The sequence below is a fragment of the Garra rufa genome, chromosome 9 (assembly GCF_049309525.1).
Source record: "Garra rufa chromosome 9, GarRuf1.0, whole genome shotgun sequence".
NCBI classification, from domain to species: Eukaryota; Metazoa; Chordata; class Actinopteri; order Cypriniformes; family Cyprinidae; genus Garra; species Garra rufa.
This window is the reverse complement of record NC_133369.1, coordinates 9,789,050-9,815,429: the sequence shown is the minus strand read 5'-3', so window position 1 is coordinate 9,815,429 and position 26,380 is coordinate 9,789,050. Positions and strand designations below refer to the sequence as shown.

Below are 26,380 nucleotides of genomic sequence, written 5' to 3'. Positions count from 1 at the left end.
TGAGTTTATCTGTTCATGTGAGATGTAAATGCCAAAAATTAGCGGGAGCATCACGTGTGCTTCAGTATGCGTGTAGTAAAAAAAAAAAAAGCGTCTCCGCCATTCATACATACAGAGGCAAACGGAACATACAGGATTCATATTAAAACGGTCTTTTTGCATTTCAGTTTTCACAGACACTAGTCCATATCATATCGCGATTTGAATTACATGACAGACCAACTTTTGATTTATTAATCCAAAAATTGACGAATTCCGTGGCATTCCGTGTTATAGTAGATTCCGTTTTTATGAATGGAGTGCGCGATCCCGTCCGTGTTTTCACGGAGGAGACATTGTAAACGTGCGACCATGTAGAGACAGAAATGACATGCCTTCGTGTAAATAAGATAAATAACATAAGGCAATTTAGTTTGTTTAATAAAAGAACAATGTATAGACCTGTTCTATAGGAAAGATAACCTTAAATGAGTTCTATTGTGATCTGGCGCTATATCGAAAATAAAATGAACTTGACGTTCAAGGGGGGCGGGGGGTGCCGTTGGGGGGGCGGGCCGCCCCCCTAAGATAATGGTAGGGGAAACACTGAAGTTGCTTGGCAAAGGCATTTCCAAGTGGTTGCAAAGGGTTTCAGAGAGGTTTTGATGGACTTGCTATGTGGTTACAGCTAGCTAGATGGATCAGTTTTAAAAATGATGTCATATGTATGCAAAAGAAGTGAAGTGTGACTGACAGACAGACAGACCGAGAGAAAGAAAGACAGAGACAAAAAGAAATAGAAAGAGAAAAGGGGCCTCAATGTGTTCTAAGTTTGGGTCACCCCATTCTCTGGCCCAGAAAGAGATGCTGTATATGGAACAGCGTATAGGGAGGGGGGACAGGAATAGACATGACGGAGGAGAAAGTTGAGAGAACGAAACAGTGTCCCAGGACCAGGCAGGCTGTGCATGCATGTGCAGAATAAGGACAGGACGTGAAAAAGAGAGAACTCAAACTGGGTACAAGGTCTTTTGGAAGAGTTTGGAGTTCATGCTGTAGTTTGATCTATAACACTGAATAGATGAAGAAGCTAGTTGGCTACATGTCCCATCTCAAAGTCCTGTTTTCAAAGGAAATATGTGACCCTGCACCACAAAACCAGTCATAAGGGTACATTTTTTTAAAATTGATGCATGGTTTGTAAGAATAGGACAATATTTGGTCAAAATACAAGTTTTAGAAAATCTGGAAAATATTGAGAAAATCACCTTTAAAGTTGGCCACATAAGGTTCTTAGCAATGCATATTACTAATCAAAAATTTAATTTTAATATATTTATGGTAGGAAATTTACAAAATATCTTCATGGAATGTGAACTTCTTTACTTATTATCCTAATGATTTTTGGCATAAAAATCGATAATTTGAGACATACAATGTATTTTTGGCTATTGCTACAAATATACCCACACTACTAAGACTGGTTTTGTGGTCCAGGGTAACATCAACTAAGGGGAAAAATAAGTGGTCTGAGTACCTCAATGGAGATCTCATCGCTAGCCTGAGCAGTGTAGCGCTTGATGACGTGAGCAGCAGCGATGGCAGGGACGTTTAAAGACGCTTCTTCTTTCAGCAGGAACCTGTTGCCATGGTTGTCAATCTGTGGAGAGCGTGACAATTCATCAACTGCATTATTGCACAATAGGTAGCCAAAATTTGAAAGCAAGATGCACTGAAATTTGTGTCAGCCAAACAGATTCTGCCATTTTATTACCAAAAATTATAAAATGTTTGGAAAAATGACAAAATCTCTTGTGATGCATGTGTATAGTAAGCTTAAGTCTAAAGTTAAAAAATGATATTTTGAGAAATGTCTGTTTTTTTGCCAATACAACGCAAGTCAATAGGCTCCACTGTTGCTTGTTTTCTTCAGGATATCTTTTGCATTCCACAGAAGAAAAAAATGCACACAGGTTTGGAAAGTCATGCAATTCAGGCTCTTATCTACTCTAATGTATGTTTGCATTCTCATCTTTTCTCTGCTTGCCTCTCACCTCCATCCAGGAGAGAACCGGCCCACAGTTCAGCTTATTGTCCACGATCATGGAGAGACGGTTCAGATACTCCGACAACAGTGGCGTGAAGATCTGCATGAACAACATGCATGTTCAAATGTCAAATTAAGCAGTCAAAGATATCACTAAAGACTTATTGAAAGCAATGTTTCAGTGTCAGTATGAGTTAAGCTCACTTGAAAGCCTCACTTATTTTTTAAATGAAAATATTTTCTGATTTCAGTGAGATTCAAGACAGTTAGATTTTTTAATTCGAGAAATTAATAATTCTTTTTTGCAAAGATGCAATACATTTCTTATAAGTGTTAGACATTTTATGTTATGCTTCAAACGATTTTTATTTCAAATCCAGTTCTTTTGAATTTTGTATGCATTAAAGTATCCTGAGAGAAAAAGAGACAAAAATATTAAGCAGCACTGTTTTCAACATTTAAAATGTTTCTTAAACAGCAAATCAGCCTATTAAATGATTTCTGAAAGATCATGTGACACTGAAGACTTGAGTAATAATGCTAAAAATTTAGCTTTGCATCACAGGAACAAATTACAATTTGACATTAAAATAGAAAACTTATTTTAAATTGTATTAATACTTCTAAATACTGTATTTTGTTCTTGATCAAATAAACTCAGCATAAGAGACTTCTTTTAAAAACATTACAAAATCTTACAAACTTTGTATCTAATGGTAATTAAAAAACTACCATATTTTAAATAATCTCATGATACATAAAAAACACATAAAAGTGACATGTGGAAGATTAAGTGGTTTCCTTCCCAGCACTGTCCCTAAGGGTCCGGACACCAACCTACATAACTGGCCAAAGACCTCAATACAGAGAAGCGGTAAAACATGAGCTACGTTGAAGCTAAATGTGCAAAGCATCATTAGTAGCCAGTGTAGACAAGCTCACCTCCACTCTGTCTCCGATCTCGCACAGGGCAGGAAGAGCCAAGAGCTGGGAGTAACGGCGGTCGTAAATGCACTGATGCAAGTGGGCGTCCAGAGTCCGGAACTCTTCGTATGAACGCCGCACCATCCACGTCTTACCCTAGATATCAGCGAGAGAGAGCGAGTTGGGGAAAGAGGGGCAAAGAGAGGAGGGGGAAAGTCAACAAATTAGATGCCAACAGAAAAGATGCACCATGCAAAACGATGTGTAGTCCACTGGTCCCTTTCACGTTTGATATGGTCAGGCGTGTTTTTGTTTGTTGCAGGAGGGGCTGTTTATTATTAGCGCTGACTAGGGCATGTGCGCCCACTCACCTGGCAGGACACCTGCACGAGGAAAACCAGATCTTTGGCACTGCCCGTGGTCCAGCTGGCATCACTCTGCTCGTTGGCAAACTGAAGCTGAAGGTGTAAAGAGCAGACATTAATTCATGAAGGTGAGAAGAAGTTCAAGTACACATAAACAAACGTTTAAAGGGAATGTTCATAGTCTTGCATCATTGTTTAAAGGGATAGTTTACACAAAAATGAAAATTCTGTCATTAATTATTTACCTGCATGTTGTTCCAAACCTATAAGACCTTTGTTCATCTTCAGAACACAATTAAATATCTCTGATGAAACCCGAGAGCTTTCTGGCCCTGCATAGACAGCAAAGCAACTGACGTTCAAGGCCCAGAAAGGTAGTAAGGACATCGATAAAATAGTCCATGAGACATCAGTTCAACCGTAATTTTATGAAGGTACGAAAAAACTTTTTGTGTGCAAAAACAAAAATATGTTTGAGTTCTACGTCAGAATGCTGGCACCACAGTGGAACGCATTTTGAAGACTAACACAGGAGAGAAGAAATTGTTGCATAAAGTTATTTTTTGTTTTCTTTGCACACAAAAAGTATTCTCATAGCTTCATAAAATTATGCTTGAACCACTGATGCCACATGGACTATTTTATCAATGTCCTTACTACCTTTCTAAGCCTTGAATGAGTCAGTTGCATTGCTGTCTATGCAGGGTCAGAAAGCCCTCAGATTTCATCAAAAATATCTTAATTTGTGTTCTGAAGATGAACGAAGGTCTTACAAGTTTGGAACGACATGAGGGTGAGCAATTAATGACATAATTTTCATTTTTAGGTGGAAGTCCAATTTCATAAGAAATTTGGTTGCACTTTCCATGTTTCTGGCATTTTGAAATGAGTTGAAAGTAACAACATAAACGTCAAAAAATGTCCTGAATTGCATTGATTGTAACATTGCTTTCAGTCTAGACAGATAAATTACTAGAAAACTGCCTGTTACTTTCATTTGATGAGATACAGCTACTCTCAAACACATGACAATTTATGAGAAGCTGGGAACATCCCTTTACAATAATTTAGTTACCATAATGCTCTTTCATATCCATGTAGCAAACAAACTTCCTCAATGCTTTGACAATGACTGTAATCAGTGTGAGATGTGAGTAGTCGCTCACTTTTATTTCAAAGCCAGCCTAGTCTTCACTGTTTTATACAAAGCTATCTAAAGGGATAGTTCACTCAAAAATGAAAATTTGATGTTTATCTGCTTACCCCCAGGGCATCCAAGATGTAGGTGACTTTGTTTCTTCAGTAGAACACAAACGAAGATTTTTAACTCAAACCTTTGCAGTCTGTCAGTCATATAATGGGATCAATGGGATCCACAGCTTTGAGAGTCATACACAGACAAAACCAAATTAAACCCTGCGGCTCGTGACAACACTTTGAGGTGTTAAAGACACAAAATGATCGGTCTGTTCATCGACTACCATGCCAGAGCATGTTGACGCGTCACGCACCAGCTGTTGTGAAAGCGCTCAGGACAGTTGAATATTGTGGATCAAAAGTAAAAAAATATATAAATACTGTTCAGTTTCTTACACAGACTGATTGTTTTGTGTCTTAACACCTCAATGTATTGTCACAAGCCCCAGGGTTTAATTTGGTTTTGTCTGTGTATGTTTTTTTGCCTCTCAAAGCTGTGGATCCCATTGACTGCCATTATATGACAGACTGACAGACTGCAACGGTTTTAGTTAAAACCCTTTGTTTGTGTTCCACTGAAGAAACAAAGTCACCTACATCTTGGATGCCCTGGGGGGTAAGCAGATAAACATCAAATTTTCATTTATGGGTGAACTATCCTTTTAAGTCTGGGAACAGTACTTTTTTTTTTTTTTAATATGAATGTTTTTAATCAGCAAGGATAAGTTAAATATAAAGCAACATGGGTGTTTTCAACATTGATACTAATAAATGTTTCTTCAGTAATGATGCTGAAAATTCATCTTTGCACCACAGGAATACATTCTATATTAAAAAAAATATATATATATAAAAAAATATATATTCAAACATTTATTTTAAATTGTAGCATTTCACAATACTATAAAAACTTAAAAAAATAAAAAAATAAATATATACAGTTGTGCTCAAAAAGTTTCATACCCTTGGTAAATATGATTAAAGAAGGCTGTGAAAATACATCCGCATTGTTTATCCATTTGAAATCATTAAAAAAAAATCTTATTCATTTGCTAGACACTACTGGAACTTCAAACAGGACTGGGTTCTATGGTCATGTGAAACTAAAAAATGAGCTTTTTAGCAGCGAACACCAAAGATGGGTTTGGTGCACACACACAGGAATAAAAAAGTACCCCAAATACACAATGAAATATACTGCTGTATCTTTAATGTGGTGGGCCTATTTTTCTACCAGAGATCCTGTACATCGTGTTCAGATAAATGGCATCATAGATTCCAACAAATACCAACAGATAAAAAATTAAAAACTGACCATCCTTGCTTGAAATCTTATAATGGGCAATGGTTGGATCCTCCATCAGGACAATGATCCACAAACCAACGTCAAAATAAAAATGGGTCACTGAGAACTAAACCAAGCTTCTGCAATGGCCAACTCACTTCCCTGACCTGAGCCCTATAGAAACCCATTGGGATGACCTGAAGAGGAGAAGTACCAACATGGACTACTGACAGGTCTGGAGAGATTCTGTATAAAGGAATGGTCTCTGATGTCTTGTCAGATGTTCTCTACACTTATCAGGTATTTTAGGTAAAGACTCAAAAGCATTGAATAAAGGGGCATGATTAATTGTGGCCAATGTGTATTAGAGTAATTTTTTTTTTCATAATGAGATTTCTCTCCTATTTTAAATTCTTATTCTACAATGAAAGGTTAGACCTTTGTAAATTTATAAAAATAAATAAATAAAAGATCAAATGGACTAAAGATACAGATTTATTTTCACAGACTTCTTGGATCATATTTACCAAGGGTATGAATAATTTTGAGCACAACTGTACATGTATATATAAATCTTACATAGTTGTGTGTGTGTATATGTATTACCAGTTAAAAATGGTACTAGTAACTAGTAGCACAAAGAACAGAAGAATAGAAGAACTGGAGAGGCTCTTTCTGCTTCATCGGGTCAGAGCAGAAAACATGTAAAGGTCTTTTATTTTTTGCCTTCAGGGGGTTTAAACACTAATGAGACGGACTCCCACTCCAATCATGTTGTGCAGTCAGTGCGCTCCAGGTGCTCTTAAGTGTGTGTGTGTGTGTGTGTTTGTGTTTGTTTATGTACTGCCATTCTAAACACAAAATGCAGCACAAACACACAAAACAATGCCACAGGGACAGTGAATTACATTTTGAGAATAAATGTCTATCATTACAGCTGTAAACCTTATTAAATGGATTACAGATTTTAGACAAGCTTAATAAAGCACTTTGTGGCCGGTGGTTTATATGAGAAGAGCTCCAACGTATTGCTGTGTATCTGCGAATGAAGTAAGTAAATGTTTCCTCTTCCCTATCAGAGCACACAAACAGAATCTGAATAAGTGTGTGTGCTATTGAAGGTCACAAAGTAAGGGTCTGTATCATCCCTGGAGATGATCTGGTTGTATGCTGATATCTGCTTGTTTCTTTCTAATAACCCTAAGAGTCAAACTCTAACTGTGACGCATCTTGAAAACTGAACTTGGACATTACTAAAACACACACAAAAAGACCTTTTATACAGTCTAAATAGATGTTCTTGGTCTTACTGTGCACAATTCATAGGTGCAGGTTATCTTTCATTAAAATTTAAAACAATTTAAAACTTAACTCCTTATAAATAATCTTTCACCGCTAAATATGGCAAATTATGGATGTATTGTGTCTAAATAGGCAGTATTTTAAGGTATAATAATTGTGCTGCTGATGCTAAATAAATAAATTTAACAAATTAAATATACAGTGCCTTGCGAAATTATTCATACCTCTTCATTTTTTTCACATTTTGTTATGTTGCTGCCTTATGTTAAACTACTTTAAATTACTTTTTTTCCCACATCAGTCTACACTCCCTACTCTATAATGGCAAAGCAAAAAATAGGTTTTTAACATTTGTTCAAATTTATTAAAAATAAAAAACTGAAAAGATCCCGTTGCAAATGTATTCATACCCTTTCCAGGGACACTCGAAATTTAGCTCAGGAGCATTCATATTGCTTTTAGATGTTACTACACTTCGAGTGGAGTTAAACTTTGGCAAATTCATTTGAATGAGTATGATTTAGAAAGGCAAACACCTCTCAGAAAAGGTCTATCAGCTGAAAATGCATATCAGAGCAAGTCCTGCGGTCAAGATAACTGCCTGTAGAGCTCAGTGACAGACTTTCGTTAAGGCAATGATCTAGGGAAGAGCTCAGAAAAAAATCTGCTGCATTGAAGGTTCACAGAAGCTTGGAAGACGACTGGAACAACTAGGACTTTAGAAAATGTCTGCCAGCCCCCATCCAAGCTGACAGAGCTTGAGAGGTGAAAAGGTGAGGCAAAGAATGGCAGATAATTGCCAAATGCAGATGTGCAAAGCTTGTCACATCATACCCAAAAAGACTTGAGGCTCTAAAGGTGCTTCAACTATGTACTGAGTTATACTTATGCAATGTACTTATTTCAGTGTTTTATTTTGAATAAATTTGTAAAATTTGCAAATCTGGTTTTTGCTTTGTCATTATTATGGTGTATGGAGTGCAAACTGATGTGGGGAAAAACTAAATTTAAAGCAGTTTAACATAATGTTGCAACAAAAAATGTGACAAAAATGAAGGGGTATGAATACTTTTGCAAGGCACTGTATAATAGCCGTTATATATTTATTACGAAACAAAACATACATGTACAGCAAATAATGTATAAATGTGACCTAAAATCCTTTAACAGGTGTTGCACCTAATATTTTAGTGGAGAGCTAACAAACTTCTGCTTAAATGGACGAGATCTTACCTCGATAGAACCGAAGTCCACATTTTCATAGTGAAAGTGGGCACAGTCAACAAGCTTGGGGAAGTGACCTTTCACAACAGAAAGCCTGGAACCACAAGCAAAAAAATCAAATGAGAAAACAAAACGCTTATTGTTTTTGTTTTTTGTTTTATCACAGAGAGCTAAGTGTGTTATGAGATACAAGTAGAGAAAACTTCAAAACTATGTTTAACTTTTCTGGTTATTCAAATGAGTTATTATAGCCAGTGGCACTATAACTATTGCTCAACCATAGGATCTGGAAAACAACACAAAACAAACAAACAAAAAAAAACCTACATACTTCTCCATTCTCTGACAAACACCCACACGCTAACATTGTGCACATTTTCTTCAGCTTTAGTTTGTATTTTCAAGGTACACCAAATGTAGAAGCTCTCTAGGGCAGCTTTCAGTAAGCTACTCATGGACACCGCAGGGAAACTTTGCATTCCATTATCAGTTATTTCAGGGGGAAGTGAAACTCAGCTCTTCCTGTTTTACAGTGTGTTCACAGCTCAACAAACCTGAAGGTGAACTTCAGAGCTACAATGCTGACAATAACACGGCCCTTCACTTCGTTAACCAAAATAAAACCATTAAACCAAAATATAGTCTGTCTCTTTCGTGTCTAAAACCTTTAAAGCAGAAGTTTACTACTCTTACTTACTTCACTTAGAGATAATTTACTCACCCCCTTGTTATCCAAGATATTCATGTCTTTCTTTCTTCAGTCGTAAAGAAATTATGTTTTTTGAGAAAAACTTTTTAGAATTTCTCTCTATATAGTGGACAGTTTTAATGCAGCTTCAAAAAGCGATCCCAGCCAAGGAAAAGGGGTCTTATCGAGCAATCTTATCGATTGGTTATTTTCTAAAACAAAAATACATTTTATATACTTTTTAACCACAAACACTCATCTTGTAAAGTGTCTAAATCTGTGTAAATTCTGTGGATTCTGGTTCAAGACAGTTAGGGTATGTCGAAAAACTCCCATCTCATTTTCTCCTCCAACTTCAAGATCGTCCTACATCGCTGTTATACCTCTTTCTGTAAAGGCCATTTGATCTTCTTTGCTTGTTTACTTTGTAAACACTGGGTCGGTACCTCTGCAGCAATATAGGGTGATTTTGAAGTTGGAGAAACTGGAGAAAATGAGATGGGAGTTTTTAATACCCTAATTGCCTTGAACCGGAATACACAGAGTTCACACAGAGCTAGACAAGATTAGCATTTGAGGTTAATAAGTATATAAATTGTAATTTTTTTAGGAAACAACCGACCGTTTGGCTAGATAAGACCCTTCTTCTTTGGCTAGGATTGTTTAGAGTCCTTTGAAGCTGCATTTAAACTGCATTTTGAAAGTTCAAACTCAGGGGCACCATAGAAGTCCACTATATGGAGAAAATTCCTAAAATGTTTTCCTCAAAAAAAAAAAAAAAAATAATAATAATAATTTCTTTACGACTGAAGAAAGAAAGACATGAACATCTTGGATGACAAGGGGGTGAGTAAATTATCTGTAAATTTTTGTCTGGAAGTGAACTTCACCTCTAAGGATGTTTTACTTTAGTTTTCAATTTCTTGGTCTAATCTTGATTTTGAGGGTCCTGGTGCCTGGAACCTTAGTAAGGAAAACTGCTGCAAAATAGAGCCCTATGATTTTTGTGATGCGGAAAATGAGGACAGAATCAAGCAATCCTGTCATAAAATGGAATTTACTGTATATTGTGGAATGTCAAGGAATATTGCAAAGTTTGGATGAATCAATCAAAAGGCTATTCACTTAACCAAACTGCAAAAGTCTGCTATTGACACATGTCTACTACACATACTTAAATACACCTGACACTCGTGGTGTTTTCAGTGTCTGCCATGCCATATATGAGGACATGAACACATGAACTTCATCTCTAGAGATGCTCTCATTAAAACTTTTTTTTTAAATGATAACATTTTTCATAATAAACATCTGTTGTGCAGCACATTGTGTGCCCAAAAATTAAAGAAACTGCTTGTGCTGCAAATCATAAAACAGAATGCAGAAAAGTTAAACGATAACACAGAATTGGTGTTACATTTAAATGAATTATAATTTTTTTTTAATAAAAAAAAAAAAAAAAAGATTTTACAGGTTCTGATGATGAGACATGCAATTTCTCACCTTTTGCTCATCTTCCCCTTCAAGTTGGCTGTGGTGCCCACCGATCGGGTCCCAGGCTCCCCAGAACTGTCCAGATTATCAGTGCTTCGAGCCTGAAGAGTGAGGAAGGAGAATAGAGGAAACCGTTTTTATGCTCTGATGGGTTCATTCAACAACACAAAGATCAGAGTCAGAGTTTCGAGAACAAAAGTATGCATCATCTGAATTCAAGGACAGTTAACATACTTCTGAGACAATAGATTTTAAGTCCTAAATCAGCAGTGAATGAGATCTCAAGCAGATCACTTTGATTTTAATGTTTAAATCACACTAAGAAAAGCACTAAGGGAGCAGCAAGCAGCTTATGAAGAGACTAGGATAGTCCTCTTCTAACCTCTGGTCTCATTTGGAATAAAAGCCAAGCATTTACATCAAACTATGTTTTTTCAAAATGGGTGATCATTGTAGAGCAGAATGGGTTTCACAATTTGACCAAAGGCATGTGATCTAAGCCAAGCAGCAATTTTCAAATATCAAGTTTGTATGAGACTTTTGATTGATGACAGCGTGTAGCAAGTGATAAGAGCATCAAATTATAAGAAGAGATCTACACTAAGTATATAAAAGGAAAATAAAAAGAGTAGCAATCACTGTGAGGTGACCAAATTGTGACATCCACCATAAACATTGCCGGAGTTTCTAGAAGAATCATAAATAAATAAACTAAATTATGTATATGCTATTTTGCACATGCATATGCAAGTCTCAGCCAAATGGACTAAAACATGCACAGTTTGGGTAGTGACATGAAAATGCGGGACACATTTTTTTTTTTTTTTTACATGAAGTTTAATAATTATCATAATTTAATATATCGACTAATTTATCGATTAATCGATTAATCTAAACGGCTAATTTCCCACACACAAAAAAAATTACTTAAGAACATTTTATTTTTAATAAAATCAATTATTTGGAGATGCTTTTGATTTTTAAAATTTTAATTTAAATGGAACCATTAAAATGGAATCCAGAAGAGTAATGGAAACGAATAAAACAGTAAAACTCAATTAATAGGCTTTTTGATAAAAAATAAATAAATAAATAAAAAAAATCATTGAACTGTTAAAACAGAGTATAGAAAAATTAAAATGGAAAAAATAAAAATGATTTCATAGGGCCCTATAATTATTATTATTATTATTATTTTTTTTTTTGTGGTAATAAAAATAGATGCAAGTGAACAAAAGCCTTTAAAAATGACATAAAATGCATATATAATAGCAACGAGGCAATAATAATTAGTTCAAAAAAAGAATCAAAAGCAAGAAATCATACGGTTTTATTTCACAAAACTGTTGAAATACATAATGTATAAACAACATAGCTATTGGATTTTTTTAAATCGAATGGTCGATTAGAATCGATGAATCTCAACAGCCCTACACTGTACAAATGTTTTCACCAGATTCAACTTAAAAACTAAAATTTTAAGTTAAATCAGCTTAAAACTACAAGTCATTTTAACCCAAATAAAATAAATAAATAATGTGATATAAATTGTGAGGTAAAATGACTTAAGTAACTTAAAATCTTAAGGCAGCTGGTGAAAACTTTATACAGTGTAGAAAATGAATAAATAAATAAATAAATATATATTATTTTATTTTATTTTATTTAAAGATATTTTTAACAATGAAAAAAAACTATGAAAAAAAATACAAAAATTATTTCAGTATAATTTTCATCATTTGAAATTTAGGGGTTAGGGTTTGGGACAGCCACCTCCCAACTGAAAGTACCCAATAAATGATGATCTTATATATATATTAAGCTTACTAAATATTTTAAATATTATTTTGGGTTTCGATAGGTCATAGAAGGATCTTAGTAAACATCTAAGATTTGAACACTTAGATTTCTTTTAAATGAGTTTTTTGGTTGTGGGACCAATTCAGTAAAATGACCCCTATACAATTTTGGATTATAAAAAGATCAAATAAATAAAATAAATGAATTCAACCCTTAAGCAATAATCATTCTGTCAAAAATTCTAAAATACCTCATGCAAAATCTAATTTAATGCCAACTGACTTTCCATTGAACAGCAAAATGTAGTTTTCAACAAACTTTCAGCTTACAGCTGATGTTGTTAGTAAACTCGATGTGACGTGACATGCAGCTCTAAAAAGTTCAGTGCAGACATCCAGATTTAGAGTTCAAGCATTACAAAACACTGCTCTGGGCCTTAGAGCAAGAGCTGCATACACAGCGGATGTTTCCTCCCTTATTACAGCTTTTTATTCTTGTCCTTAATGAATAAAGCCCTGGTGAATTATGGCTCAGTCATGCAGATGAGTTCTGATAACAGCGGACCTGTCATGATGACTGTTTGAGTTTCATCCACCTGACAGGCAGTTTCGACGGAAACACTGCTACGGGAGCATTTGGTTGCGAGACAGCACTTCCCCGAACCCCTCGGGGGAAGAACCGATCTCTGCAGTCCTCCTTTAGGTTTGCACAACACCAAACAGTCACGGATGAGTTCAAACACAGGAATGAGGGATGACAAGAGTGGATCTGTCTACTGCTTTACCCAATACAATTCTTGTTTTCTTCCACACATGGACGGCAAATTAGGAAAGGCCAGCGTTATGATCAGATTGATTTAAGCACTGTGCATGAGGCAGTACGGGAGAAAGGAGGAGATGTCGAATACTTCTGTCGAACTTACCTTTATTGCTAGCTGCTCTCCCCTGGGCAAGAAACCTTTAGAAATGGTCAGTAGTGCATAAGCATATTTAACAAGGATTACACCTTATACTGTAGTGTTAAGCAAGCAGACGTGTGTGAACTTTGTGTATTCCTATATAGTGCCAATGATAACAATGAAGCCCTTAGTATGTGTGCTTAATTTTATAACTAAGCAGACTGCAAAGCAAAAGCACTGGTGCCGTGTAAACAAATATTGTGTTTGGATTTGCATGCTGCAACTCTTAGAGACAAGGAAGAAAAGCTGAAAACACACTGACAGACCAACCTCAAAAGATACGATCACTTACGCCAACCTCTACCTGACCACAAGCCCCACAGCTCCTGATCACAGTTATTGATAATGAAAACTATCACAAAAACTAGAAAGGAGAAAACTAGCACTGAAAAAAAATAAATAAATAAAAATAAAGTCAAGACATTTTTATTTAAACTTTATTTTGTATTTATTTATATTATTATTAGTAGTAGTAATTTATTTATTTTAATTTATTTCATTTTTACTTATGAACAAGTGCAACTAAACAAAACTAAAATTTAAAAATACAATCCAAAATAAAGAATGGCCAAATAACCATTTATGAATAATTGAAACAAAACCTAAACAGAAAATCAAAAAAACACAAATCCAAGATAAAAAAAAAACTTTTGAAACTAATGGAACTAAAGCTAAAAACAATACAAAAACAAAACAACTAAATTACGGAAGTCATCTGAAAATATAAAAAACTCTATATGTGACCCTGGACCACAAAGTCATAAGGTTAAATATGACAAAACTGAGATTTATACATCATATGAAAGCTCAATAAATAAGCTTTCTATTGATGTATGGTTTGTTAGGATAGGACAATATTTGGCTGAGATACATCTATTTGAAATCAGAAATCTGAGGATGCAAAAAAATCAAAAAGACTGAGAAAATCACCATTAAAGTTGTCCAAATTAAGTTCTTAACAATGCATATTACAAATCAAAAATTACATTTTGATATGTTTACAGTTGGAATTTCACAAAAAATCTTCATGGAACATGAACTTTACTTAATTTCTTAATGATTTTTGGCATAAAAGAAAAATCAAAAATTTTGACCCATGCAATGTATTTTTGGCTATTGCTACAAATATACCCCAGCGACTTAAGACTGGTTTTGTGGTCCAGGGTCACATATAATAAACTGTATACAATATTTAGTACTTAATTTAAGTACTTTACGAATTAAAAAATAAAAACCAAACCAAAACTTGGTGTTTTTCTAAAAATACAAACAATATAAGAACTTTAATACATTTTTTTATTTTTTTTCTTATTTATTAATTTAATTTATTTAAGTACAACTAACCGAAACATGCACTAAAATACGAACAAAACTCTATATAATAAATTTTACACAATATTTAGTACTTAATTTTTTTACGTTATGAACTGAAATAAAAACCAAACCTTTAATATAATATAATATAATAATAATAATAATAATAATAATAATAATATAATATAAAATATAAAACCTTTTTTTATTATTTTTTATTAATTAAATCCAAAATAAAAACTGCCAAAATAACTATTTACATATAATTAAAACAAAATAACAATAACAATAATAATAATAAAAAAAAAACAAGACAGAAACTAGTGAAACTGATTAAGAAACAACAACAAAAAAACACAAACAAATTAAAATCTATTTATTAACAGGTAAAATTACCTGAAATTATACTGAATAAAAAAAAAAATACAACCAAAGATAAAAACATAAACTGGCCATTTACTAATTATATGAACAAAATATTCATTTAGAAATATATATAAAAAAAAAAAACTAAAACTGAAATAAAAAAAATACAATCACTTATTAGAAGGTAAAACTAATGGAAATCAAAATTAAATTTAAAATACAATCCAAAGTAAATGTTAAAACTGTCCTTTAAAAAAATTGAATTAGATTTAATTAAAACTAATAATTAAAGCTAAATTTAAAAAAAGATTAACTACCAGTAACAAAAATTGGCCATTTTACAGTTATAAAAACAGAAGCCATTTAGAAACAACTGAAACTAAATGAAACTGAAAGAAATATGTAACACTGGATCACAAAATCAGTCATTCAAAATTTTTGAAATTCAGATTTATACATCCTCCGAAAGCTGAAAAAAATAAGCTTTCAATTGTTGGGATAGGACAATATTTGGCTGAGATACAACTATTTGAAAATCTGGAATCTGAAGGTGCACCAAAATCAAAATATTGAGAAAATTGCCTTTAAAGTTGTCCAAACGAAGTTCTTAGCAATGCATATTTCTAATCAAAAATTAAGTTTTGATATATTTACCGTAGGAAATGTATAAAATATAAGGAATATGATCTTTACTTAATTTTCACAATGATTTTTAGCATAAAAGAAAAATCTATAATTTTGACCCAAACAATGTGTTTTGGCTATTGCTACAAATATAATAGCCCTGTTTCTGAAACATTTAAAACTAAAATATGTTCCTTCCGACTCAACCTTCTCCCAGAACCCACCTCTCCATTCAGCTTTGGCCTGAGCACACATTCCTCAACCCGATATCATCTCGGCCTGCTTTCACAGCACACGGCTTGAAGATCAGCTGAGATCTCAGAGGAGAGATGTCGGCCAAATCAGTGACAGTGAGAAGAGCTGCCTGCCAATGTCTCTCCTATAAATCAGTGGAAATATATTGCACGCTTACACAGCCGTGCACAGCCCTGTCTGGAAACATTAACTGCAGTCACACTGATTGTGTGTCACTCATTATTAAGCAGCGTTCCCTCTCTGTCCCTGACTGACATGAGGGTTATTGAGGTAGTCAACATTCCTGAAGCGAAAGCAGAATTTTTAGACACTGTCGTGTATCTTGCTTAAAAACTGACAACATTGACTGTCAAATCTATTTTAGTTCCATTGCCTTAATATAAATAAAAACAGACCCCATTTACATTCTTAATAAATATTCCTGGTCATATTAAACATGATTCAATCTTTCATAAAAATATAAATGTGTTTCTCCAAGTGACATTGCTTTGTGCTGACATTAAGTTAACCAATATGTATACAGAAGGAAAATGTGAATAATACTTACTGCAAGATAGTTGCTATGTGGTTGCTAGGGTGTTTTGGATGGTTGCGTATTGGCCCAAGACTCCAAGATATTTTAGTCTCTAGATATGGCTCAGGGTTTGTCAAATCCCTAACCATGAGGATAAGCAACAGTAATAATCATGCTTGCCTAATAGTCAAGTATTCCCTTCTGAATATTGTGTTTCACTCAGAAATACACCACATCACAAAAGCTAAATATGTTGCGAATGCCATTTTAAGTTGCCTTAAAAGGTCTGGTCTGACATGCAAAGGAATATAGAAGTACACCACTATTAAACGTTTTAGGGTCAGTGAGATACACTGCTGCTCAAAAGTTTGGGATCAGTAAGATTTTTAATGGTTTTTAAAGAGGTCTTTTATGCTCATCAAGGCTGATCAAAAATACAGAAATATTATTTCAATTTAAAATAACCATTTTCTATGTGAATATATTTTAAAATTTAATTTATTCCTGTGATACAAAGCTGAATTTTCAGCATCATTACTCCAGTCTTCAGTGTCATTGCTGTGCTGCTTAATATTTTGTTGAAACCTGTGATTTTTTTTTTCCAGGATTCTTTAACAAATACAGTGTTTATTTAAAATAGAAATCTTTTGTAACAATATTCTTTCTTTTTTTGAAATAAATTAATGCTGTTATTAAATTGATAAAAAGTGATAGCAAAGACTTATATTGTTAGAAAAGAATTATATTTTGAATAAAAGCTGTTCTTTTTAACCTAATATTCATCAAGAATCCTGAAAAATCACAGGTTCCAAAATATACATATAGAATGATTTTTAATGATATCTTTTACATTACAAAATATTTTGTTTTTAAACAAAAAAATTTAAATCCACAAAAATATTAAGCAGCACAGCTGTTTTCAAATGTTTCTTGAGCAGCAAATCAGTATATAATAATGATTTCTGAATGATCATGTGACACTGAAGTAGTAATGATGCTGAAAATTCAGTTTTTCATCACAGAAATAAATTAAATGAAAAATATCTAAAAATAGAAAACAGCTATTTTAATTTGTAATAATATTTCACAAATGTTACTGTATTTACAGTATTTTTAATCAAATTAATGTAGCCCTGGAGAGCACAACACTTGTTTCATAAATATTTTTAAAACTCTTTCCGACCCCAAACTTTTGAATGATAGTCTATATAGCATAATACAGTATAATATGTTTAAAAACACTTAATTGTAAATTAAACAAATAAAAAAAAAACATCAAAATATTACTTCTACTTAAAGTCAAACAAATACACTGCCGTTTAAAAGTTTGGGGGTCAGAAAGACTTTTAATGTAATTTTCTTATGCTCATCAAGGCTGTATTTATACAGAAAAATACTGAAAAAAACAGCAATATTGTGAAATATTATTGCAATTTCTAATACTGGTGTCCTATTTTAATATACTTTAAAATATAATTTATTTCTGTTACACAGTGCTGAATTTTCATCAGCTATTACTCCAGTATTCAGTGTCACATGATCCTTCAGAAATCATTCTAGTATGCTGATTTATTATCAGTGATATAAAATAGAAATATTTTCTAACAATACAAGTCTTTGCTGTCACTTTTAATCCATTAAATACATCCTTGATGAAAAAAGTATTCATTTCTTAAAAAAAAAAAAAAAAGATTTTAATTTTACTTTATTTTTAAAAACCTAAACTAAAATAGTAGTGTATATTGTAACACAAAATTTATATTTTGAATAAACACTGTTCTTTTAAACCTTTTATTTATCAAAGAATCCTAAAAAAGGCCCCAAAAAATATTAAGCAGCACAGCTGTTTCCAACATTGATTATAAATCAGCATATTAGAATCATTTTTGAAGAAACGTGTGACAATGAAGACTGGAGTAATGATGTTGAAAATTCAGCTTTGCTTCACAGGAATAAATTATATTTTAAAGTATATTAAAATAGAAAACTGTTATTTTAAATTGCAATAATATTTCACAAAATTACATCAAATAAACACAGCCTTGATGAGCATAAGAAACTTCTTTAAAAAAAACTAAAAGTGATCCCAAACTTTGGAACTATCTACACTGAATGCAACAGGTAGATGGACCATTTAACTAATACGGTAAGTTTCATTTCACATTGCGTGCTGAAACCACATGACTCGCCCATCCAGCTGTGAAAGTCCCCTGTAACAGCGGAACAAAACATTCCTGGATCTCCAAAGAGGCAGCAAGCTTTTATTCAACCCACAATAAAGACTTAATTTCAACCTTCAAGTGTTCCTCACACAACGCTGCGGGTATTACTGCGTGTAGTGTCGGTAAACGCAGGTGGTTTCAACCAAGGCCGCAGTGATGTTACGCAAACATGCACCTGGTGGACCCGCTGTAGGATTTACAGCAAACAACGCACCTGGTGGCTGGCATACGGGTTCACCTGAGATAAACCTGGGATGGAAACATGCTAATGAACCACGTCCACCTAGTGCACCTCTTCTCTGTTGGCATAACTTGCTCTAGTCTACTTCTCCACCACATCAAATCTTCTTAACCAGTCAGCAAAGCCTGGAAAACCAGCAATCCATGCCGTTTCTCTTGTGGTAACCTCATATGCATTCCCCATGACTGGTTTACGTTTCTCTGACAGACGCTGTTGAACAACACAAGCTGCTTCTAACACCTGCTTTAAATGTTAAAACCATAAATACACACAAATCCATAATGCACTACCCAACTAACCCTGAGCAAACTAGGTAAATATTTCCACATTCAAATTCTGAATCTTCCTTGTTCTCAGATTGCTTCATACCTTGAGCACTCTCTTCCTCTTGAACATTTCTTCTGTTGTTGATACCGTGAGGCAGAACTACGGAGGTCAACAAGGTCGAGTACTAGCCACACTTTAGCTGTCATCCCCTCACTACGCCATCGCTTCACCGATTCAGATGCAACCAAGTTCATTCTCCTGGGGTCGGACCCTCCATAGATATGTGCGGATGGGTGGGCTTTCCTTGGAGATTCCCATAAGCATAAACACGCTCTCTCTTGTCACACACTCGTCTTTCTTGCGGTCTCAGACACACAAAAAGCTCACGTTCAGAGGCACCTGTTGAATATTTGATGTGGTGATCTGAACGCTGGGTTAACGCCAGGCCTCTGTAACTCCTCAGCTGTTCGCAGGAAGAGGAGGGCTGCTCGTATGACAGAGCATTTGTGCTGTTCTCTCTGTTCAGACCCTCTTGTTTAGGTGTGTCGAAATATAAATATACAGTTGAAGTCAAAAGTTTACATACACCTTGCAGAATCTGTAAAAAATGTCAATTATGTTACCAAAATAAGAGGGATCATACAAAATACATGTGTGAATAAGATATTATACATTAAAGACGTTTACATATGTGACCCTGGACCACAAAACCAGTCTTAAGTCGCTGAGGTATATTTGTAGCAATAGCCAAAAATACATGGTATGGGTCAAAATTATTGATTTTTCTTTTATGCCAAAAATCATTAGGAAATTAAGTAAAGTTCATGTTCCATGAAGATTTTTTGTAAAATTCCTACTGTAAACCTATCAAAATGTAATTTTTGATTAGTAATATGCATTGTTAAGAACTTAATTTGGACAACTTTAAAGGTGATTTTCTCAGTATTTTGATTTTTTTGCACCCTTAGATTTCAGATTTTCAAATAGATGTATCTTGGCCAAATATTGTCCTATCCTAACAAACCATACATCAATAGAAAGCTTATTTGTTGAGCTTTCATATGATGTATATATCTCTATTTTGTAAAATTTAACATTATGACTGGTTTTGTGGTCCAGGGTCACATATAGTCCACAAGAGAAACTTAAAGTTAAATCTTTAAAAATGACCCCGTTCAAAAGTTTACATACACTTAGGACTGAAAGTTACACAATGTTCAAATGCTCACTGATGCTTCAGAAGGAAACATAATGCATTAAGAGCAGAGGGTGAAAACTTTTTGAACTTGAAGATCAGGGTAAATTTAACTTATTTTGTCTGTATGAAACATGTAAGTATCTTTTGTAGGTTCTGAAGGGAAGTACTAAATGAAAAAAAAAAATTACATTCAGGCAAAATAAGAAAAATGTACACATCTTCATTCTGTTTAAAAGTTTTCACCCCTGGCCATTAATGCATGTTTTTTCTTCTGGAGCATCGGTGAGCATTTAGACCTTCTGTAATAGCTGCATACAAGTCTCTCAGTTGTCTTCAGTGTGAAAAGATGAGTTTCAAAATCATACAGTCATTGTTGGAAAGGGTTCAAATACACAAAAATGCTGAAAACCCAAAGAATTTGTGGGACTTAAAGGATTTTTTAGGACAAACAAGAGACTTGAACAACTATTACTGAACAAAAAAACAAAACAAAAAACAGATGTGGATCATTCAGAAAACAACACAGTATGAAGAATCAAGCATATGTAAACTTTTGAATGAAGTAATTTATAAAAATTCAACTATTATTTATTGTAAACATATTTTAAACGTATGTGAAATATCTTATTCAGGTCAGTACTAAATAATAAAATATCATGCAATTTGTATTTTGGTCAAATAATTAACATTTTGCAGATTCTGCAACATGTCTTTATTACTTGATAATATTTTTAAGTTATAGTGAAATATTACTATTGCACATAAACAAGCACCTGGATTTTTAAATTGCATTTTAAATGACAATTTTTAATCATGAATATACATTTCCTTCCAGCCTTCGTTCAGCTGTTGGCTGAATGACTTAACACGAAAAAATCTTTAGCGTCGATCTAGCAGGCCTGTTTGTGGTTTTCAACAGGTTGACACATTCTGTAACCTGCCATATAAACAGCAAAAAAAAAAAAAAACTAGTGTTACATCTGAACGGCATCAAAAGGTTGAAGAAGAGGAGTTACAAAATAAGAAGGATGACATCAGCCGAAATCGCAAAGTCAATAAGACTCAATATATGCATTAAGATGGAAAATAGGGTTTGATTTCATGGTAACTTGAGATCACTATATCCTTATCCATCCATTTGAAATAAATGCTCTCCCTTTCTATAGGCATTAACTTTTAGAACATCCAATCTGAACCAGGATATTTACATTTCAGAACTCAAAATCCTGACCACTCAAAGCCCATTCTGGTCATACAATAATTAATGACCAGTTGATTCTATGCACAATTTACCTGTCTTTTCACCCGTTTTCCACAGACAACTCGCAAACAAGGGCTCTTAAACCTCAGTCAGACATCAGAAGTAAGATACAAAAGGAAAGGCAAAAAAAGGACACAGATCACGGAACATGCACACAAAACAAGACATAATGAGTCTCATTCACTAACCATGCATATGCATGTATTTCAGCAAACAACCTGTTCAATGAGGAAATTATATTACAAATAAGTTAAATTTACGACTTGAAATTCACAATAAAACTTATATATAATATGTGACTCTGAAATTGAGATTTATACATCATCTGAAAGCTGAATAAATAAGCTTTTCATTGATATTTGCTAGGATATGACAATATTTGAAAAATCTGGAATTTGAGGGTGTAAAAAAAAAGAGAAAAGAAATCACCTTTAAAGTTATCCAAATGAAGTTCTAATATTACTAATCAAAAATTAAGTTTTGATATATTTACAGTAGGAAATTTACAAATTTATGGAACATGATATTTTCTTAATATCCTAATGATTTTTGGCATAAAAGAAAATTATAATTTTGACAATTTTTCTTGGCTATTACTACAAATATACTCATGCTATTTAAGACTGGTTTTGTGGTTCAGGGTCACATATAATATAATATAATATAATATAATATTTAGCCAAGTTAAATTAGACTTATTGTAGTTACTTCTATTACAAATTCAGTAACTAAATTACCTGAATTTGTTTACTAAATTACTAAATTAAGTTTACTTTCAGAATAAAAATATTCAGATAATTTACCCACCCCCATGTCATCCAAGATTCACGCTTTTCTTTCTTCAGTCAAAAAAAATTAAGGTTTTATGAGGAAACTTTTCAGGATTTCTCAATGAACTTCAATGGGGATCAACAAGTTAATTGCAATCCCAGCCGAGGAATAAGGGTCATATCTAGTAAAATGATCAGCCATTATACTTTTTAAAATACTTTTTAACAACAAATGCTCATCTTGCACCAGCCCAACCTCAGGCATTATGTAGTCATTTTGGAGAGGTCATGTGTAATGTGGGAAGTACCGACCCAGTGTTTACAAGTGAAAGTGCAATGAAAGTCAAAAGCCCTTTACACAAAAGTTGGAGGAGAAAATTAGATTTTTTTTTTTAATCTACCTTACCTTTTTAAACTGAAGTACACAGACGAAGAATTAACCGCATGGGACATTTCCAAGTCACAAATGAGCATCACAGGGCTAGTGCAAGACAAGCATTTGTGGTTAAAAAGTATATAATATATATTTTTTTAGAAAACGACAGATTGCTTTGCTAGATAAGACCTTTATTTCTCAGCTGGGATCGTGTAGAGCCCTTTAAAGCTGCACTGAAACTGCAATTTGGACCTTCAACCCATTGAAGTCTACTGTTTGGAGAAAAAACTCTGTAATGTTTTCCTCACTTCCTCAACTTCATTTCTTTTCGAATGAAGAAAGAAAGACATGAACATCTTGGATTGTTATGTAATTAAAAAAAAAATGGACATGGGCATGTATTATGCTAATTACTTGTTGTGGACACACCCTCCCTTATTTAGTCTGGATTCATTAACAGTAGAATGACAGTAAAAATGTACAATTATGAGTGAATGAGACCCAATAAGGCGAAAGCGACATGCACAGTTAAGAGGATGGGTTCAAACACTTTGATTTGTCAAATGCATCCGAATCATCCTAATGCAGCGCTTTATCAGTTTACTGTTCATCTCGCTTAGTTCTGAACTTTACAAATGGAGTCAGAGTTGATCCCATCCTGTGCGTGAAGTGCGTTTGGCTGCGGAGCGGCACTTACCGGACATGTCTGCCAGGCTCATCGTTCTCACAAACATGGCGCATTTCCGAACCCACTGGGGTCCTGACACTTGACACAGAAAAGGAGAACAAAGGCCATTTAATGTCAGCCATAAGTCTGCACTGTAATCTCATACACACAAGGAGCTGCCAATAACCCAAACACTGTGGATTATGAAAAAGCATGAATAAGCCAGCATGATAACAGTGAGGATGGCGTATATGGAAAGAAACATTGCATCAGCTGAAATGAGCAAATGTGCAACTAGTGGACCGTTGTTTTAGTTTTTCAATAGTTTTAACCACCTCAAGCCATTCTCTTCTGTCGTTTAAAACCGGATTTAATAGCACACAATTTTAACCATCCTGACTTTAATATATTTTGTCTGGCCAGCGAGGGAAATAAAAATTGTGCACGAAAGATTTTAAGAGTATGTCTTTAATTAACATGTAAAAGAATTGAAATAAACTCCTGTAATGATGTGAAAGGCCGTGCGCTTTACGAGGTCAATCTCATGTAGAGCTGAACTGCAGACGGCAGGAAACAAACGCAAAGAGTCCATGAGACCTCCGGGCAGGAATTCTTTGGTATGGGGAGTATTCTGCAACCATGGCAACGGGTGATGTAGGAATGAACTGTGTTTTTGTAGAAAGCATTTTTCGGCCTGTGTGAGATTTGCGCCAAGTTCAGCCTGTTAACAAAGACTGTAAGGCCAGAAGCCTACTTAAGTACACAAGCATGAACGCTTGGACCAAGCACTGTGAGCACGCTGATCCGCTGCACATAATACACATGCTTTATTGAGTTACAACAAATCTTGGTTTATTAATTCACTAACTTGCTCAGAAACAATATCTTTAAACCTGTGCTCCGCAATGACATTAGCTCTCCTGAAAGTGAAAACTAACCACAGATGGCATTAATTTATCCTAATTTGAGCCATACTGTTCTTTCAGTAATGCTGATAATGCAACATGTACCATTGCTTGTATGTTTATGCAGTCTTTTGGAGCATATTTAGGTTTTGCTCTCCAAATAAGGACTTTTTTAATGCATTAGTTACTTACAATTCACTTAGAAACATACAAAAATAGAAAGCATGCACTTTACATCAAGACTTAATATATATAATAATATTAGCTTATTGTTTCTCTTGGCTGATAATATGCTGAACCAACATAAAAAATAATAAAATAAATAAAATATGATTAAACACTATAAGAAATTAAATAAAATACATCTCAAATAAAATAAATTATTAATTTAGTTATTCATCTTTAGTAAGTTATCCAAGTACGTACAAATAAAATAAAAAAAGTAATATTACTGTTTGATTTGGCTTATAATAATATGCTTAAGCACTAGAACAAATAATCAGAAAAAAAAGAAAAAAAAAACCTTCTAAAATAAAATCAAATAAAATAACATAATAAAATAAAAATTTTAAAAGTATTAGAATATTGTTTAACCTTAAAATTATGCTTAAAGTATGCTTAAGGATTAGAAAAAAAATTAAAAAAAATGAAATAAATAAATAAAACATCTAAAATAAAATAAACTTTTATCCCTTCAAGCAAGTACAAGATTTTAAAAATATCAGATTATTGTTGTTTGGTTTGTCTTATAATAATATAGTTAAGCACTAGAAGAAGAAGAAAAAAAAAGACATATAATAAAATAAAAAAATAAATATTAAATTATTGTTGTTTGGCTTGTTGTATAATATGTTTAAGCACTAGAAGAAGAAAAAAAACCCCATAAAATTAAATTAAATCTAAACAAAAATATAAAATAAAATGAAATAAATTAAATTAAAATAAAATAATAAAATTTAGCCATCCCTCCAAGCTAGTACAACATTTTAAAAAATATTAGAAAATTGTTGTTTAGTTTGTCTTATAATAATGTTTAAGCACTAGAAGGAAAAAAACAAACATAAAATAAAATACATTATAAAACGGTTAGTTCCATTTCTCAATTCTGATTGGTCAGCAGCTGTGCCGTATTTAAGCAATAAGGTACGAGAGGCCGTGCTGTATCATGAATAAATCACGGCTGAAGGGCGTTGTTAGGCACGACGCGAAGCCTTAAATACGGCACAGCTGCTGACCAATCAGAATTTATATATATTGAGTTGTACATTTTCATAAAGTAAAATCATTAACTGCCTTCCGCTGTAAAAAGTAGTCCCTAACTGCTGCAGCTGTGTTTACGTTGCTAAGGGTGGTTGCTAAGGGGGTTCAATGATACACAAAACCGTTGAGTGAAGCGGTCATAGCAGTGCCGTATCATGAATACGGCACAGCTGCTGACCAATCAGAATTGAGGAATGGAACTAACCGTTTTCATAATTCATGATACGGCACTCATAGATATATATACGTAGATACCCCATTGGACCGCTCCAAGCACGTAGATGCGTCCGCCATTTTGGAACGGTCCACTTGACGTCATTCACCATACAGTAGGTTCGCAGACCAACGGCTGTGCAGGACTGTGGCATTTCGAATATTCAGTGATTACTATGGGGATTTACTTAGATCTATGGGTGAATGACGTCGAGTGGACCGCAGCAAAATGGCGGACGGCTTACGTATAAAGGCCCATAGAAACAGTCGCTAATGAGGCATCTACGTATATCTATGACGGCACTGCTATGACCGCTTCACTCAACGGTTTTGTGTATCATTGAACCCCCTTAGCAACCACCCTTAGCAACGTAAACACAGCTGCAGCAGTTAGGGACTACTTTTTACAGCGGAAGGCAGTTAATGATTTTACTTTATGAAAACGTACAACTTAATATATATAAATTAATATATATTTTTGATTTTAATATTTTTATTGTGTGGTAACCGTTTTATAAAAGCAATAAGGTACTTGAGGCCGTGCTGTATCATGAATAAATCACGGCTGAAGGGCGTTGTTAGGCCTCTCGTACCTTATTGCTTAAATAAAAACACCAAAAATAAAATAAAATAAAATATTAAATTATTGTTGTCTTATAATATG

The 26,380-nt window shown here is 33.8% G+C and overlaps 1 protein-coding gene across 1 annotated transcript in view; it reads right to left on the bottom strand.

Annotated features, from left to right (window-relative positions):
- arhgap33 (Rho GTPase activating protein 33) overlaps positions 1–26,380 on the bottom strand; it is a 65,315-nt gene that overhangs the window by 15,872 nt on the left and 23,063 nt on the right. Inside the window, exons 2-9 of the mRNA XM_073847739.1 lie at positions 23,369–23,437; positions 13,228–13,262; positions 10,515–10,606; positions 8,333–8,417; positions 3,322–3,408; positions 2,969–3,106; positions 2,034–2,126; positions 1,517–1,639 (exon numbers count right to left, since the gene is read on the bottom strand). Coding sequence (XP_073703840.1) covers positions 1,517–1,639; positions 2,034–2,126; positions 2,969–3,106; positions 3,322–3,408; positions 8,333–8,417; positions 10,515–10,606; positions 13,228–13,262; positions 23,369–23,437 — 722 coding nt within the window. The remainder of the gene's footprint in view (positions 1–1,516; positions 1,640–2,033; positions 2,127–2,968; positions 3,107–3,321; positions 3,409–8,332; positions 8,418–10,514; positions 10,607–13,227; positions 13,263–23,368; positions 23,438–26,380) is intronic.